Source organism: Phoenix dactylifera, chromosome 3, assembly GCF_009389715.1.
Source record: "Phoenix dactylifera cultivar Barhee BC4 chromosome 3, palm_55x_up_171113_PBpolish2nd_filt_p, whole genome shotgun sequence".
Classification (NCBI taxonomy): domain Eukaryota; kingdom Viridiplantae; phylum Streptophyta; class Magnoliopsida; order Arecales; family Arecaceae; genus Phoenix; species Phoenix dactylifera.
In genome coordinates, this window is record NC_052394.1 from 17,110,741 (window position 1) to 17,123,742 (window position 13,002).

Consider the following 13,002-nt stretch of genomic DNA (forward strand, 5'->3'; position numbering starts at 1 on the left):
ATACTCTGCTTCTGTAGTAGACAAAGCAACTGTAGGCTGCAAAGTAGCCTTCCAACTGACTGCACAACCAGAGAGAGTAAATACATATCCGGTTAATGACCTCCTCCTGTCCAAGTCACTAGCATAATCTGAATCAGAAAATCCTGTAATAGTGCAATTACTCTGTGCGGAGAATACCAATCCCAAATTGGAAGTGCCTTTTAGATATCTAAGTATCCATTTCACAGCTGACCAGTGAGCCTTTCCAGGCTTATCCATGTATCTGCTTACTACGCTTACTGCCTGTGAAATATCAGGTCGAGTGCAGACCATTGCATACATGATGCTACCTACTGCACTTGCATATGGCACTCTGGACATATATCTCTCCTCATCCTCAGTCTGGGGACAGAGTGTGGCAGATAATTTGAAATGACTGGCAAAAGGAGTAGTGACTGGCTTGACTGTGGACATACCAAATCTATACAAGACTTTCTTAATATATCCATGCTGAGTAAGAAAAAGTCTACCCAACTGCCTGTCACGACTGATCTCCATCCCAAGTATTTTCTTTGCCGGTCCAAGATCCTTCATCTCAAATGCAGTACTGAGCTCAGCTTTCAGATTTTGGATGATTGATATATCCTTGGCTGCTATCATCATATCATCCACATACAGTAATAAGTAACAAAAGGATCCATCTGAAAACCGCTGGTGATATACGCAACTATCATATGGAGATCTGTTGTATCCATGGTCGACCATAAACTTATCAAATTTGCGATACCACTGTCTTGGAGACTGCTTGAGACCATATAATGATCTCTTGAGCAAACATACATGATCTTCCTTGTCTGGACCTCAAAACCAGGTGGCTGTTGCATATAAATCTGTTCCTCTAAATCACCGTGAAGAAAAGCTGTTTTAACATCTAGCTGTTCCAGCTCTAAATTCTGAGAAACAACTAAGGCAAGCAACACACGAATAGAAGAGTGTTTAACTACAGGAGAAAATATTTCCTTATAGTCAATTCCCTCCCGTTGACAATAGCCCTTAGCTACTAACCTGGCCTTATATCTAAAATCCTGATGACTGGCTCCCTCTTTATTCTTGAAGATCCATTTGCAGCCTATTGCCTTCTTGCCCTCTGGTAATCTGACTAATTTCCAAGTCTGATTCTTCTCTAAAGATTGTAATTCTTCAACCATAGCCATGGTCCATTGTTCAGCCTGCGGACTACTAATAGCCTCCTGATATGTGGTCGGCTCATCACCAATAGTGTCTGCAATGCTCAGAGCATAATAAACTAACCCAGCACAAGCTGAATCCTCAAAACCATACCTTTGTGGTGTTCTGATCTGACGCTTGGGTCTACGAGTGGCAATGCTATCAATCTGATCCTGACCTTCCATGGTAACCTCCTCCTGAGTCTGTATCTCTGCATCTGTCAGCTGTTGCTGCTCATTTGGAATAAAAGTATCTTCATTTGCCTGCTGCTTCTGAGATCTGATAGTCTGATCAATATTCATAACAGTCCTATCTATCTGATCCTGACCCTGATCTCTCTCAGAAGAACTTGGCTGTAGCTGCCTTAAAGGAGTAGCTATCTCATGAAATGTCACATCCCTACTGACTAAAAAACCTTGGGATCCAGGCTGTGTGCACCATAATCTGTAGCCTTTTATCCCAGATGCGTATCCAAGAAATACGCACTTCTTAGCCCTAGGGTCCAACTTTCCATCTCTTACATGTGCATAAGCTGGACACCCAAAGACTCTGAGTACTGAATAGTCTGCAGGTTTTCCTGTCCACATTTCTTCCGGAGTTTTCATGCCCAATGCTGATGCTGGAGATCGGTTTATAATGTAGCAGGCTGTGTGAGCGGCCTCTGCCCAAAAATCTCTAGTTAATCCAGAACTAGATAGCATAGATCTGACTCTCTCAATTAGTGTGCGATTCATGCGTTCTGCCACACCATTCTGTTGAGGTGTACCCACTGTGGTTCTGTGTCTGACAATGCCCTCTAATTTGCAAAAGTCATTAAACTCAGTAGAACAAAATTCTAATCCATTGTCAGTTCGGAAGGTTTTCAACTTCCTATCAGTATGCCTCTCGACCATAGCCTTCCACTTCTTAAATGTGTCAAACACATCACTCTTATTTCTGATAGTGTATATCCAGACTTTGCGGGAGTAGTCATCAATAAAAGTGAGTAAATACCTAGATCCACCCTTGGATGTAATTGGGGCTGGTCCCCATAGGTCAGAATGAATATAATCCAATATACCAGCTGTCCTGTGCACGCCTGTAGAAAAGCTGACCCTGTGTTGTTTTCCGAACACACAATGCTCACAGAATCCAAGTGCACCAACCTTCTGACCACTTAGCAAACCACGTCTACTCAGCTCCTGTAAACCCTTGTCTGAGATGTGGCCCAATCTCTGATGCCACAGGTGTGTCAACTGCTCAGTAGAAGACTGTACTGCTGAAGCCTGTCCAACTATTGTACTACCATCCAAATAGTAAAGGGTCCCACACAATTTCCCTTTCAATAAAGTCAATACTCCTTTATTGATAGTTATTGATCCTCTACCCCATCTGCCCTCGAAACCTGCACTATCGAAAGCATGTACTGAGAGAAGGTTTCTCTTTAGTTGAGGAACATATCTGACATCGTCCAAAGTCACGACAGTGTTTGCATTAGATTTAATTTGAACTGTACCAACACCTTCCACTTTACAAATACCATCATCTCCAAAAAGAACGGTGCCCCCCTCACATGATCTAAAAGAAGAGAACCATTCCTTATGAGGTGTCATATGGAAAGATGCTCCAGAGTCCACAATCCAAGTATCAGGATGACTGACACTGCAAGCAGCTGTAAATACTGCATCATTATCATTACTGTTGTGACCTGCTGATGAAACTGCAACCGTTGCCGAGTCTGAGACGGTTCCTTTATCCTTTTGTTCCCTCTCTTTCTTAGACTGTAGTAGTCTACATTCTGATTTCCAGTGGCCTGGTTTCTTACAATAGTGACAAACACCTGGTCTTCTAGACTTAGACTTTGATCTAATTTTGGATTTGCTTATACCTTGTCCACCTTTCTTCTGCTCATCTCTACCTCTAACTATAAGTCCTTGAGCTGGAGTCTGAACTTGATGTTGTAGCTGTACTTTCAATCTAAGCTCATTGGATAACAAAGTAGCTTCTACCTCTTCAAGACTTATTGTCTCTTTTCCATAGAGCATAGTAGTAGTAATATGCTCAAAGGACTTAGGCAATGAGTAGATAAGGATCAAAGCCTTGTCTTCTTCATCTACTTCAACACCAATATTTGATAAATCAAGTAGGAGCTTATTATACTCATCCAAGTGATCTTTGAGTGAAGTCCCTTCTGCCATACGAAATGTGTGCAATTTTCCCCTCAAGTACAATCTATTAGTAAGGGATTTTGCCATATATAGACTCTCCAATTTTTCCCATACTCCCTTAGCTGTATCAAGATCCACAACATTTCGCAGGACTTTATCACTCAAACCCGAAAATAAAGTTCCTAGTGCTCTCTCATTAATCTCTTCTTTGACAGCCTCATTATCTCCTGGGATTGCATCCATACCCTTGAGGGCTTTTGCTACACCCTCCTTAACCAACAGGTATTTCATTCTTACCTTCCATAGTGAGAAGTCCCCTGTGCCATCAAATACAGCCACTTCATGCCTTATGGTAGTGGAATGTGAAACAGAAGCCGAATCGTTAGCCCTAGATGAATTTTGTTGCCCAACAGTAGCCATAGCTCTGATACCAATTGTTGGGATTAATGGGCACAAAACTCACTGTATCCGGCTTACCAATTAACAATTGGACTCATTCAGGCATTCCATCAAACACATCACAGGCATGAAAAGATAAGCACAAAGACACCAAATTTACGTGGTTCGGCAGCAAGTGCCTACATCCACGGGGAGGAGGAGCAATCCACTATATCAATCTTCCCAATAGGGTACAAACATAGATACATAAGAGCCCAAAATATGGACTGCCAAATGATCACAATAGGAGGCAATATAAAACCAATATAAAGCAAGAAACAACCTGATCGGATCACCCTTCTGCAGCCACAATGATAGATCAAAAGTGTAGTATGCAAATCAACCTTTCTACGGCTCCAATGGTAGATCAAATGAGTATCAAAACCATACCTTCCCTTGTTGCAATTTCTGTGAACAGCAAAGAAGAAAGAGGCTCACGGAAACAGGGAAGTCATAGGAAGAAGCCACGGTTGAAGAAGGGAAGAAGGAAGAAAGCCTCCAGCGAGTGAAGACAAAGGGGAACCCAAGTCGGATGTTGCCAGGAGACCGAGAGCGCACGGGAGGATGAAGAAGATGGGTGCGGCGGCTGAAATCCCTTTCACCCTAAAACAAAACAAAACCCTTCATCCCACGGGAAAAGAGGTAACATGTACCTTTTATATAATGAAATGTCATTTTGCAAATAGGTCCCTCTCAAAGCCACTATTTGGAGCAAAGTCCAAAATAATCAACAATAGCAACATTCAAGATTCTGATCTACTGCAAATAAGGCATGCTTTCTTATGTGGTTTTCCAGCCAATTTATTCCTTGCATTGAGTTTGTTTAAGCCTTCGACTTGTAATGATTCATCTCAGGCTGGTACTAGCTGTTAGGAAACATATCGACCATCTCTTTAGGGTTTGTTGAGAGCCCTGACACCCACCAACAAGCATTTGGTAGATTAAGTGTAGCTGGGGGCCAGGGATAGTAAAAACAGAACTCTAAAACCGCAGCTTGACGATGATGATGTTAAAAGAAATATTAGTTGTTGGGTTTAAGAATATATAAGGGGTGGCAATTGGTTTGGTTCGGGTTAAAAATTCATCAACCCAAACTTGATTTTTATCTTAAACATGTCAAAATTACAAATCTAAATTCAACTTATTTATTAAACACGACCCAGCCTGCATAATCCATTTATTAAATAGGTTAAATGGATTAGACGAATTTTTAACAGGTTGAATAAATTTAAACAGATTTAGCGGGTCGGGTTAAACAAGTCAGAAATAAGTTAAGCAAGTTTCAAACAGATTAAATAAATTTTAAGATCCGATCCGATTATTAAACGGGTTAAATGGATCAAAGGTTTAAATCTGAACCCATCCCATTTAATGAACAGGTTGAGACGGGTTGACCTATTTACAACCCAGACCCATTTATATCAAATCCAAACCTGCTTAAAGCATGTCGTTCATGGGTCGGGTTGATGGGCCGGTCATAAATTGCTGCCTCTAAATTCATAGCCGGTTGTGTTCATCAGCTAGGTGCAAACCATTGGAGTGGATAATTTCTTCGGCTTGGGCTATTCTGGGCCCTTGCTCAGGCCTGAAATTACTAGGCCTGGCCCAGCATGAGGCTCGAATGCCACTTGAGATTGGTTCCTTCGGTCAGTTGGGCTGAAGTGAAACAAACCATTTGATGATCCAATGCAGCCGCCGCCGCCGCCCTTGATCATGCATTGAGATCTGTGCAAATGCATGATCACGTGCAATCATGCCTGCCCTCCTTGGTCATGCATCGAGATGCATGAAAATGCAGATCTTGACATGTGCATCGTACGTGATCATGCATGTTCGTGCATCTTAATGTGTGGACCATCAAATGGTTTTACGTTAGATATATTAAACTAAAAAGGATCCAATCAACGGTTTCAGCCTAAGGATGACCATCTGATATGGTTTGGATGTGTCCAAATAGGCGGTCTATTGAAGGTTTAACCTGGTACATGTACTTCCAGGCAATCATCCAAGTTGCTTGAATCACACAAAAATCATAATTTATGACCATACAAATAAAAAATCTCAAACATACTTCACATATTTACAGCATTCTACAAAGAGGATGATGGTACCAATGGCTAGGCTAAATCAGTATGATTTCGGAAAATGTCACATTTGATGGTGCCAATTTATCGAATTGGTGAGGTATTTAAAACGTGCAATGAGCAACTTGGGATCAAATCCTTGCTTCACTAGGATTTAGAGAGTTATTGGTATTGAGAAAGGGCTACCTTGGATCTCTGGAAAAATCTAGCATCTGTTCTTTTCTCTCTTTGCCAACTTTTCTTTTCTGATTTGTTGGCTACACCCATGCATATTTGGTGTGAGTCGCTGTTGTATCAAAAAAAAACCCTCCGCCCATTTTGCTCTCTAATTGATCTCCCATAAAATTAGGCCAGTAATGTGTGTCATCTCTATATAATGATGAGGATGTATCTTCAAATCCTGTTCATCGGGTAAATAAATCTACATATAAGATAGTGTGAATCTCAAAAGTCACACCAATTAGATCACATTATTTCAAATTTCATTTCATACAGTGATTCCTGCGAACATTTTGATTAATTACCTTATTTTGAAGGGAAATAATTGTCATTCTTCCAACACACCAGCAACTAACAAGTAGTTGATATCATGAACTTACTTACATTTAATTGTGTGACACCAAAGAAAATTATTTGAAAGCTCAACTATTATTTCCATAATGAAAGAGCACATCAATCCACTAACCGATATGATTAAAAATAAGAGCACCACCCAATATTTTTCGGCCTTCAAGTCATCCTTCAGTAATCAAATGCTATTTTCAAAATAACTGCTACCTAGTGAAAGCGCTCTGTTGATCTCAACCATGCATGAGAAAGAGATGGGGCAATTATAATACAAGAAAAATATTACGTACTCGAGTTGGTGGCGATTAACTTGAAGAAAATATTTCTCCAAACATTGTCAAAGGCTTACGAAAATGAAGCAAAGAAAGCAAGAAGTAGAGAAAGGTCTTCACATGGTTAGGTATATCATGATGTAGGAACACTTGTAAGAGATATGATATTAATAAATCTCACTAAATTTTGCAGTATAATCTCTTGATTTTGTGATTAAAGACTTCTTCTTAGTGGAATTCTTTGGGTAGAAGATGGTGATTTGGAACATCTTGTCTTGATATGTTCTATTCTATAGTTTTTCCCTGAAAAATGCTGCACCCAATATTTTTATCACATCATCAACTATAGAATATGAGGCAGCAAAATTATTTCCACCTTTATATAACAGCAAGAAGAAAACTAAACCAGCAATATATTGCTGACACACAGGAAATACAAGCCAAACAAGTGAAAGAACTAAAGAAACAAAAAAAAAAAAAGAGAGACACAAATTGCTTTGCACATGCGCATAGAAATGTATGCACGAAAAAAAAAATGATAGAAGTAGGTAAGAAAGAAGGTTCCAATTCCAATTTTTCCCTAAAAAAGTGAGTTGGTTCCTAATGAAATCTTGCAAGATTATTATATGACAAATGGAGTCTAGAGTCCGACATTGAAATTAAAAAATAAAGATAAAAATACTTCATGTGTGATCTCAAAATTAAATATTATAAACAATGTTATTGAAAAAATGGGTTCCTGCTTTTATTATTGCAAGCTTGTATACTGAAATATTGAAAAATATCATGGTATAGTTCAAGGAGATGGAGAGGGGATTACTTACACTAATCTACTTGTCAATGAGTGGATTTAATGGGACAAGTTCACATTAATGACCAGTTATACTACTCAAATCCAACCAACTTAATTTGATTGTGCTTGAACATTAAATAGTTAGCTAATCCCTGAATAATTTTACTATTTTAGTGATTTATATTCATTTTTTAATCAGCTAACTACTGAATAAATTTATTCACCATTTGATTGGTGCTCGCTACCCGACATCAATACCATTGCAAAAGTAAATGATGGTAATAAAGAAACGATAAAAAAAGTGGCAGAGAAAATAAGGGCTAGAGCAGCCCTAAGAGTTATTTCAACTTCCCTTTTAAACATACTTTAACTTTTTTTATTTTTCTGGGTCGTTGACTAAATAAAGTTATTCATATCTTTTTGTACGATGTTCTACTGGTTAGCTGGTCCTTATATTATTAACCCTCTAACCAACATCTAAAACCAATCATAAGCTACAGGCGTAGTTGCACCGATATATAGATTTGTCAAGTCCATCGGTTGGGGCAATCTTATTGATATTTTTCAAAGGCATGCAGCATCATTGAATTTTTTAGATTTCTAGCAACAACTTAATGGGCACATCGCTCTTAAACTAACAAATTCCAATGCCTCATGCTAAATCTAAATTGCAAAATTGATAGCAGTGCTTTTGTCCCGATCCTTCAAGAAAGGGATGAGGTGTAGTACTAATAATCAATTGGATGACGTGAATGATTTATTTAATTTAGAAAGTAGATAATTCTTACATAAAATTAGATGTTAGTGTCATGCACAAACATGGTTAATTATTTTGTCTAAAGACCATTTGCTATCTTCTCTTTCACGAAGAAGTGTTAATGTTCATAAGTTTTTCTTTTTATGGCTTCCTCATTGAAATTTCTTTCAAATATTTACTTGGTCATTGTGTCATTTCAACAAGTCAAGTTGGAAATTTTCTACTTCCTTCTCGTGTTGATGATAACAATGTCCAAAGAACAACGCTAAAAGTAATTGGAGTTGGTGTGACCTTGTCAAACGCATCGAAATCATGTGTGAAATCGATAGCTTGGTTTTTGATTATAGTAAGACATGGAGCCTGTAATGGCTTCCAAGTCAAACACTTCGATTACGTTCTCCCATTTCGGAATATCCATAAGTACTCTTCAGAAGATGGATAAAATGTGATCACTAACTCTTGCATGAGACCGAGGCCACATTACAAATTGGATGGTGAATCAATTTGAGTCATGAAATACTAGATCATTTCCTGGTTGGAATGGATCAAAGGAAGACCAGGCAAAGACTAGCTGCATATCTAAGATCTTGGTAGAGCGTCCCAATCGATGAATTATGGGGATACTCCCTACCACCAAATCAATATAGTTGACGGCATGCAAGCTATGATGATTGTGAGAATTATGATGGTTTTTAGATATAGGACATGCACCCTAACATTGGCTTGTAATTGGCAAGGGTCATATGCCACGAATGCATGAGGTACGTTGAACAACTTGCACATTTTTCTGCATGCAGCCAGGCTGTGCATGAAGGCTGGATAACAGCTTGCATGCATGTCCGACACGACATGCTAACCTTGCACCCCTTATGCGACCTTCGGACAACACTTTGGCCTTGCTTGCATGGCTGACGATATGAAAATTTTGACCCAACTCGATGCCAATTAGGAAATTAGCTGGATACAATTTTTGATGGCTTACATAATATCCAACTGACTGACTGAGTATTATACTTCTTGGATATTCCTTGCACAGAGATTGTTTCCCTTGCTCTCACTTCATTATAAATAAAGACCAAGACCTCGCCATTTGGATGGTTACGAATATCGTGTCCCATCCCGTGAATGAATAGTAAAAATCGTGCCTCCCCAATCTTGCGTGCGGTATCCAGACTATCCCGGACAGCAGAATCCCAACGTACGCACAACGACGGACATCGCATACGGGAGGGTGTCCACGTCGATGTCTCTATAAGTGGGTGTGTTTTACGAGGGGGGGGGGGGGGAAAAACACGCGGAGGAACCAATAAACCGCGGGACGCCTCTTAGCCGGGTAGCGTTCCTTCGCGGCTCGGGCACCCAACCGAAACCCGCGTGGGCCCAGCCCCCTCGCGCAAAACACCACCCGTAGAAGGGGACTCTTTTGTCCGTCAAAATAAAATATATTTTCAACTAACCATAGAGCTGTGAATTTATTTTCTTTTTAATCAGCTTGGTTTGGCTTAGCATGCATCCTTCAGATGCCAAATTAATCAAAATTTGGTTGAAAAACATGCAATACTATGGATACCATGACTAATTATCAAGAAATAAATTTTGTTTTTTATTGTGAACCATCTGCTTTAAAAAGCATTGGTCTACTGTTGAGTGAGAACTAAGTTATCGAAAAAATAGTGGCAGTGGCTGTGGGTTCAATGCAAGTCGAAGTTATAAGCATATTGGCTATTTTCGATGCTGATAAGTAAAAATTTGGCAAGGATTCATCGTGCAGAAATTTGCATGGGATGACCAAGTAAATTTTTACGTATAAAAAATTGCATGAGCGATATTTGAGGGGTTGTCCCCTAACTTTTCCGAAAATTAATGGCAGATCGTTCATCGGCATGGAATTCTCCATGCGGCATATTAGCTGTTATGAGAAGCCGGCGTCTCACCTGCTCAACACGTGCTCCAACATTCTCACCAAATCTATACCACGCGGTGTTTAGAAACATTCTCACGTTCCTTATACCGCCAAATGGGCACAACCTAACCCCGTACTACTATTTCCTCATCCTTTATTATTTCATATTTTTGCGGACCTGGACGCGGTTGTTCCTTTCCTCCAAGACAACGGCTATAACCCCTACCTTATAACCCTTTTTTTCTTTCTCTTAAAAAAAATTAAAACTATTTTTCGTCGTTTTTCTCTTAATACCAGAGAAATAGGGGATTGAAAAACCTGGCGGCCAGCTGGCAACCGGACCTGACCCGACCATGGCGGCTTGCCTCCTAGGCTTTAGCTGGTACGTGGCTCTTCTGGCCCAATCCCAACCGGAAGAAACCATTCCGGTGTGCTCCAAATCAACGGCCATGAAAAGCCCGAACGACATATCAACAGGATTTTTTTGGGAGTCGGATCCCTTTCCGATCGACTCGACAGGAAAGATTCTGCTCTTCAATCACCACCGTCCATAATCGATCTGAGGACCGCGATAAGATGGGGACAGCGTGCCGCTGGGAGAATAGAGGCCCTCTCCAGTCCAAGTCGGACCGAGGACGATAAATCTTAAGACATTTTGCATGAATACTAAATATCGCATTTTACAATAAATACTATTTTAAAATTAATATATATATAATTTTTATTTTATTTTTTTATTTTTGTTTTTGCAGATATATCCACGCCATGTCGTTAAAAAAAAATAAGTATTTTAAATTAGAATGACTAAACTAATTTTAATAAGTAGATGCGTAAAAAAAAAATATTTAGGAGAGCACCTATTTTTAAAAAAAACCTCTAAATCTTAATAATTAAGGAATCAGTCGTTTTGGGGTCTTTTGTCGTATTCGAGGAGACACTTTACTTAATTAGATTTGGAATTCTTCGCCGCCCGTCTATTTGACCGTTTGCTCCACGCCTTGCTTCCTCGTCCTCGCTGCTCTCTCTCTCTCCTCGAAGCCCCCAGCATTTAATCTTCCAATCGGTGCGACTCGGCCAAACGCACCCCTTCGCCTATTCTTCTTCTCGAGTTCGAGTTTAAGGAGTGGAGGGAGAGAAGAATAGAGACGGAGAAGGAGCCTTTTCCACTCTTTAAGGTTAGTAGTACGCGGATTTGTTGGTTTCCCCATATTTTTTTTTCTTCTCTATGGTTGAAGGTTAGTAGTACTCTCACCGTTTTCTTCCATTGTGGGAAGATATTGCAATCTCTCATGTTGTGATCGCGCGTTTAATCTCCAGAAGTGATTCAGTCTTCTCATTTTCCTTCGATATTTCTCCCTTCTTTTTTTTCCTTGTTTTGTCTTATAAATCTGCCTCCGTTTTCTAGTTCCTCACTGGGAAAAACCTTGGGGTCCAAAATATACTCAAATTTTGGATTTTTCTTTGTTTTTGAGATTAAATAAGTGGCATTCTCTTGCGGAGTAACTAAAAGATCATAGCTTTGATCTTTTTGTGGGGATATTGCTTTAGATTCTGAGGATGTTGGCTGACCGCGTCCACCCCGCCGGAGCTGGCGACGCCGAGGAGAAGGCGGCGGCGGCCCCTGCCGAACCGGCGGCAGCATCCCGACCGGAGAGCCCACGCTCCCCGAAGACCTTCGCCGAGAAGCCCAAGCCCCCGCCGGGGACCTACGTGATCCAGGTCCCCAAGGACCAGATCATCCGTGTCCCGCCTCCGGAGAACGCCCGCCGCTTCGAGACCTACACCCGCCGCGCCCGCCGCCGGAGCCGCGGCTGCTGCTGCTGCCTCGCCTGGACTGCCGCCCTCCTCCTCTTCCTCCTCATCGCCCTCGCTGCCGCCGCGGGGATACTCTACCTCGTCTTCCGGCCCAAGATCCCCAAGTACTCCGTCGACGGCCTCGCTGTCAAGGGCTTCAACCTTTCATCCGCCTCCACCGACCTCGCCGCCCTCTCGCCGGAGTTCGACGCCACCATCCGTGCCGAGAACCCCAACAAAAAAATCGGCATCTACTACCGCTCCGGCAGCTCCGTCGAAGTCAGCTACGACGGCGTCAACCTCTGTCACGGCGTCTGGCCCACCTTCTACCAGGGGAAACGGAACGTGACTGTCTTCCAAACGGCGTTGACGGGGTCCGGGATCCGTTTAGCCGCCGCTATGCAAGACGCCTTGGTGACGGCGCAGAGCCGTGGGGAGGTGCCGCTGGAGATGAACATTAAAGTCCCCGTTAGGATTAAGTTTGGCGCCGTCACGACGTGGACGATCACCGTTAAGGTGCGGTGCGACGTGACGGTGGATAAGTTGGCGGCGGATTCGAGGATCGTCTCCAAGTCCTGCAGCGTTAAGGTGGATCCTTTTTAACGGCGGTGTGTTCTGTTGATATTTATTGTTGGTGTTTGGGATATACCGACGATCCTAACATTTGTTTACTTTTGAATATCGAGTGCGCGTGTTCGGGAGGCATTTCTTGTGATTTGGTTGGTTTATACATGAATTGAAGTAAATACACATACCTATTTACTTGTTTAGCCATTGGATATTATGGTCACTATAATGCATTTGGGATATTTTCTCCAAAGTGCATGAGGTGTGCAGGATAAGATCACATGCCTTCCATGTATTTCACCATCCTTGGAACGGTGGATCCTATATCCTCCATGCCTCATAACTTTGTGATATTGGTTTAGACTATTCTTATGATTTGGATTCATAAAATTTTAGTTCAATGATCCTTGCAACTGATCACTGTTGGAGATACCTAGATTACATGTATAGATATTGCATACCGTTATTTGTGGT

At 41.2% G+C, this 13,002-nt stretch overlaps 1 protein-coding gene across 1 annotated transcript; it reads left to right on the forward strand.

Annotated features, from left to right (window-relative positions):
• Positions 1–11,157: 11,157 nt before the first annotated feature.
• LOC103709049 (NDR1/HIN1-like protein 13) lies at positions 11,158–12,731 on the forward strand. The gene is made up of 2 exons (XM_008794223.3): positions 11,158–11,342; positions 11,716–12,731. Exon 2 carries the CDS (start codon positions 11,725–11,727, stop codon positions 12,562–12,564), a length of 840 nt encoding a protein of 279 aa, XP_008792445.2. The 5' UTR covers positions 11,158–11,342; positions 11,716–11,724; the 3' UTR covers positions 12,565–12,731.
• Positions 12,732–13,002: the final 271 nt, after the last annotated feature.

Coding starts and splice junctions, on each gene's coding strand:
- LOC103709049 (XM_008794223.3), top strand. CDS start 11,725: ATGTTGGCTGACCGCGTCCACCCCGCCGGAGCTGGCGACGCCGAGGAG.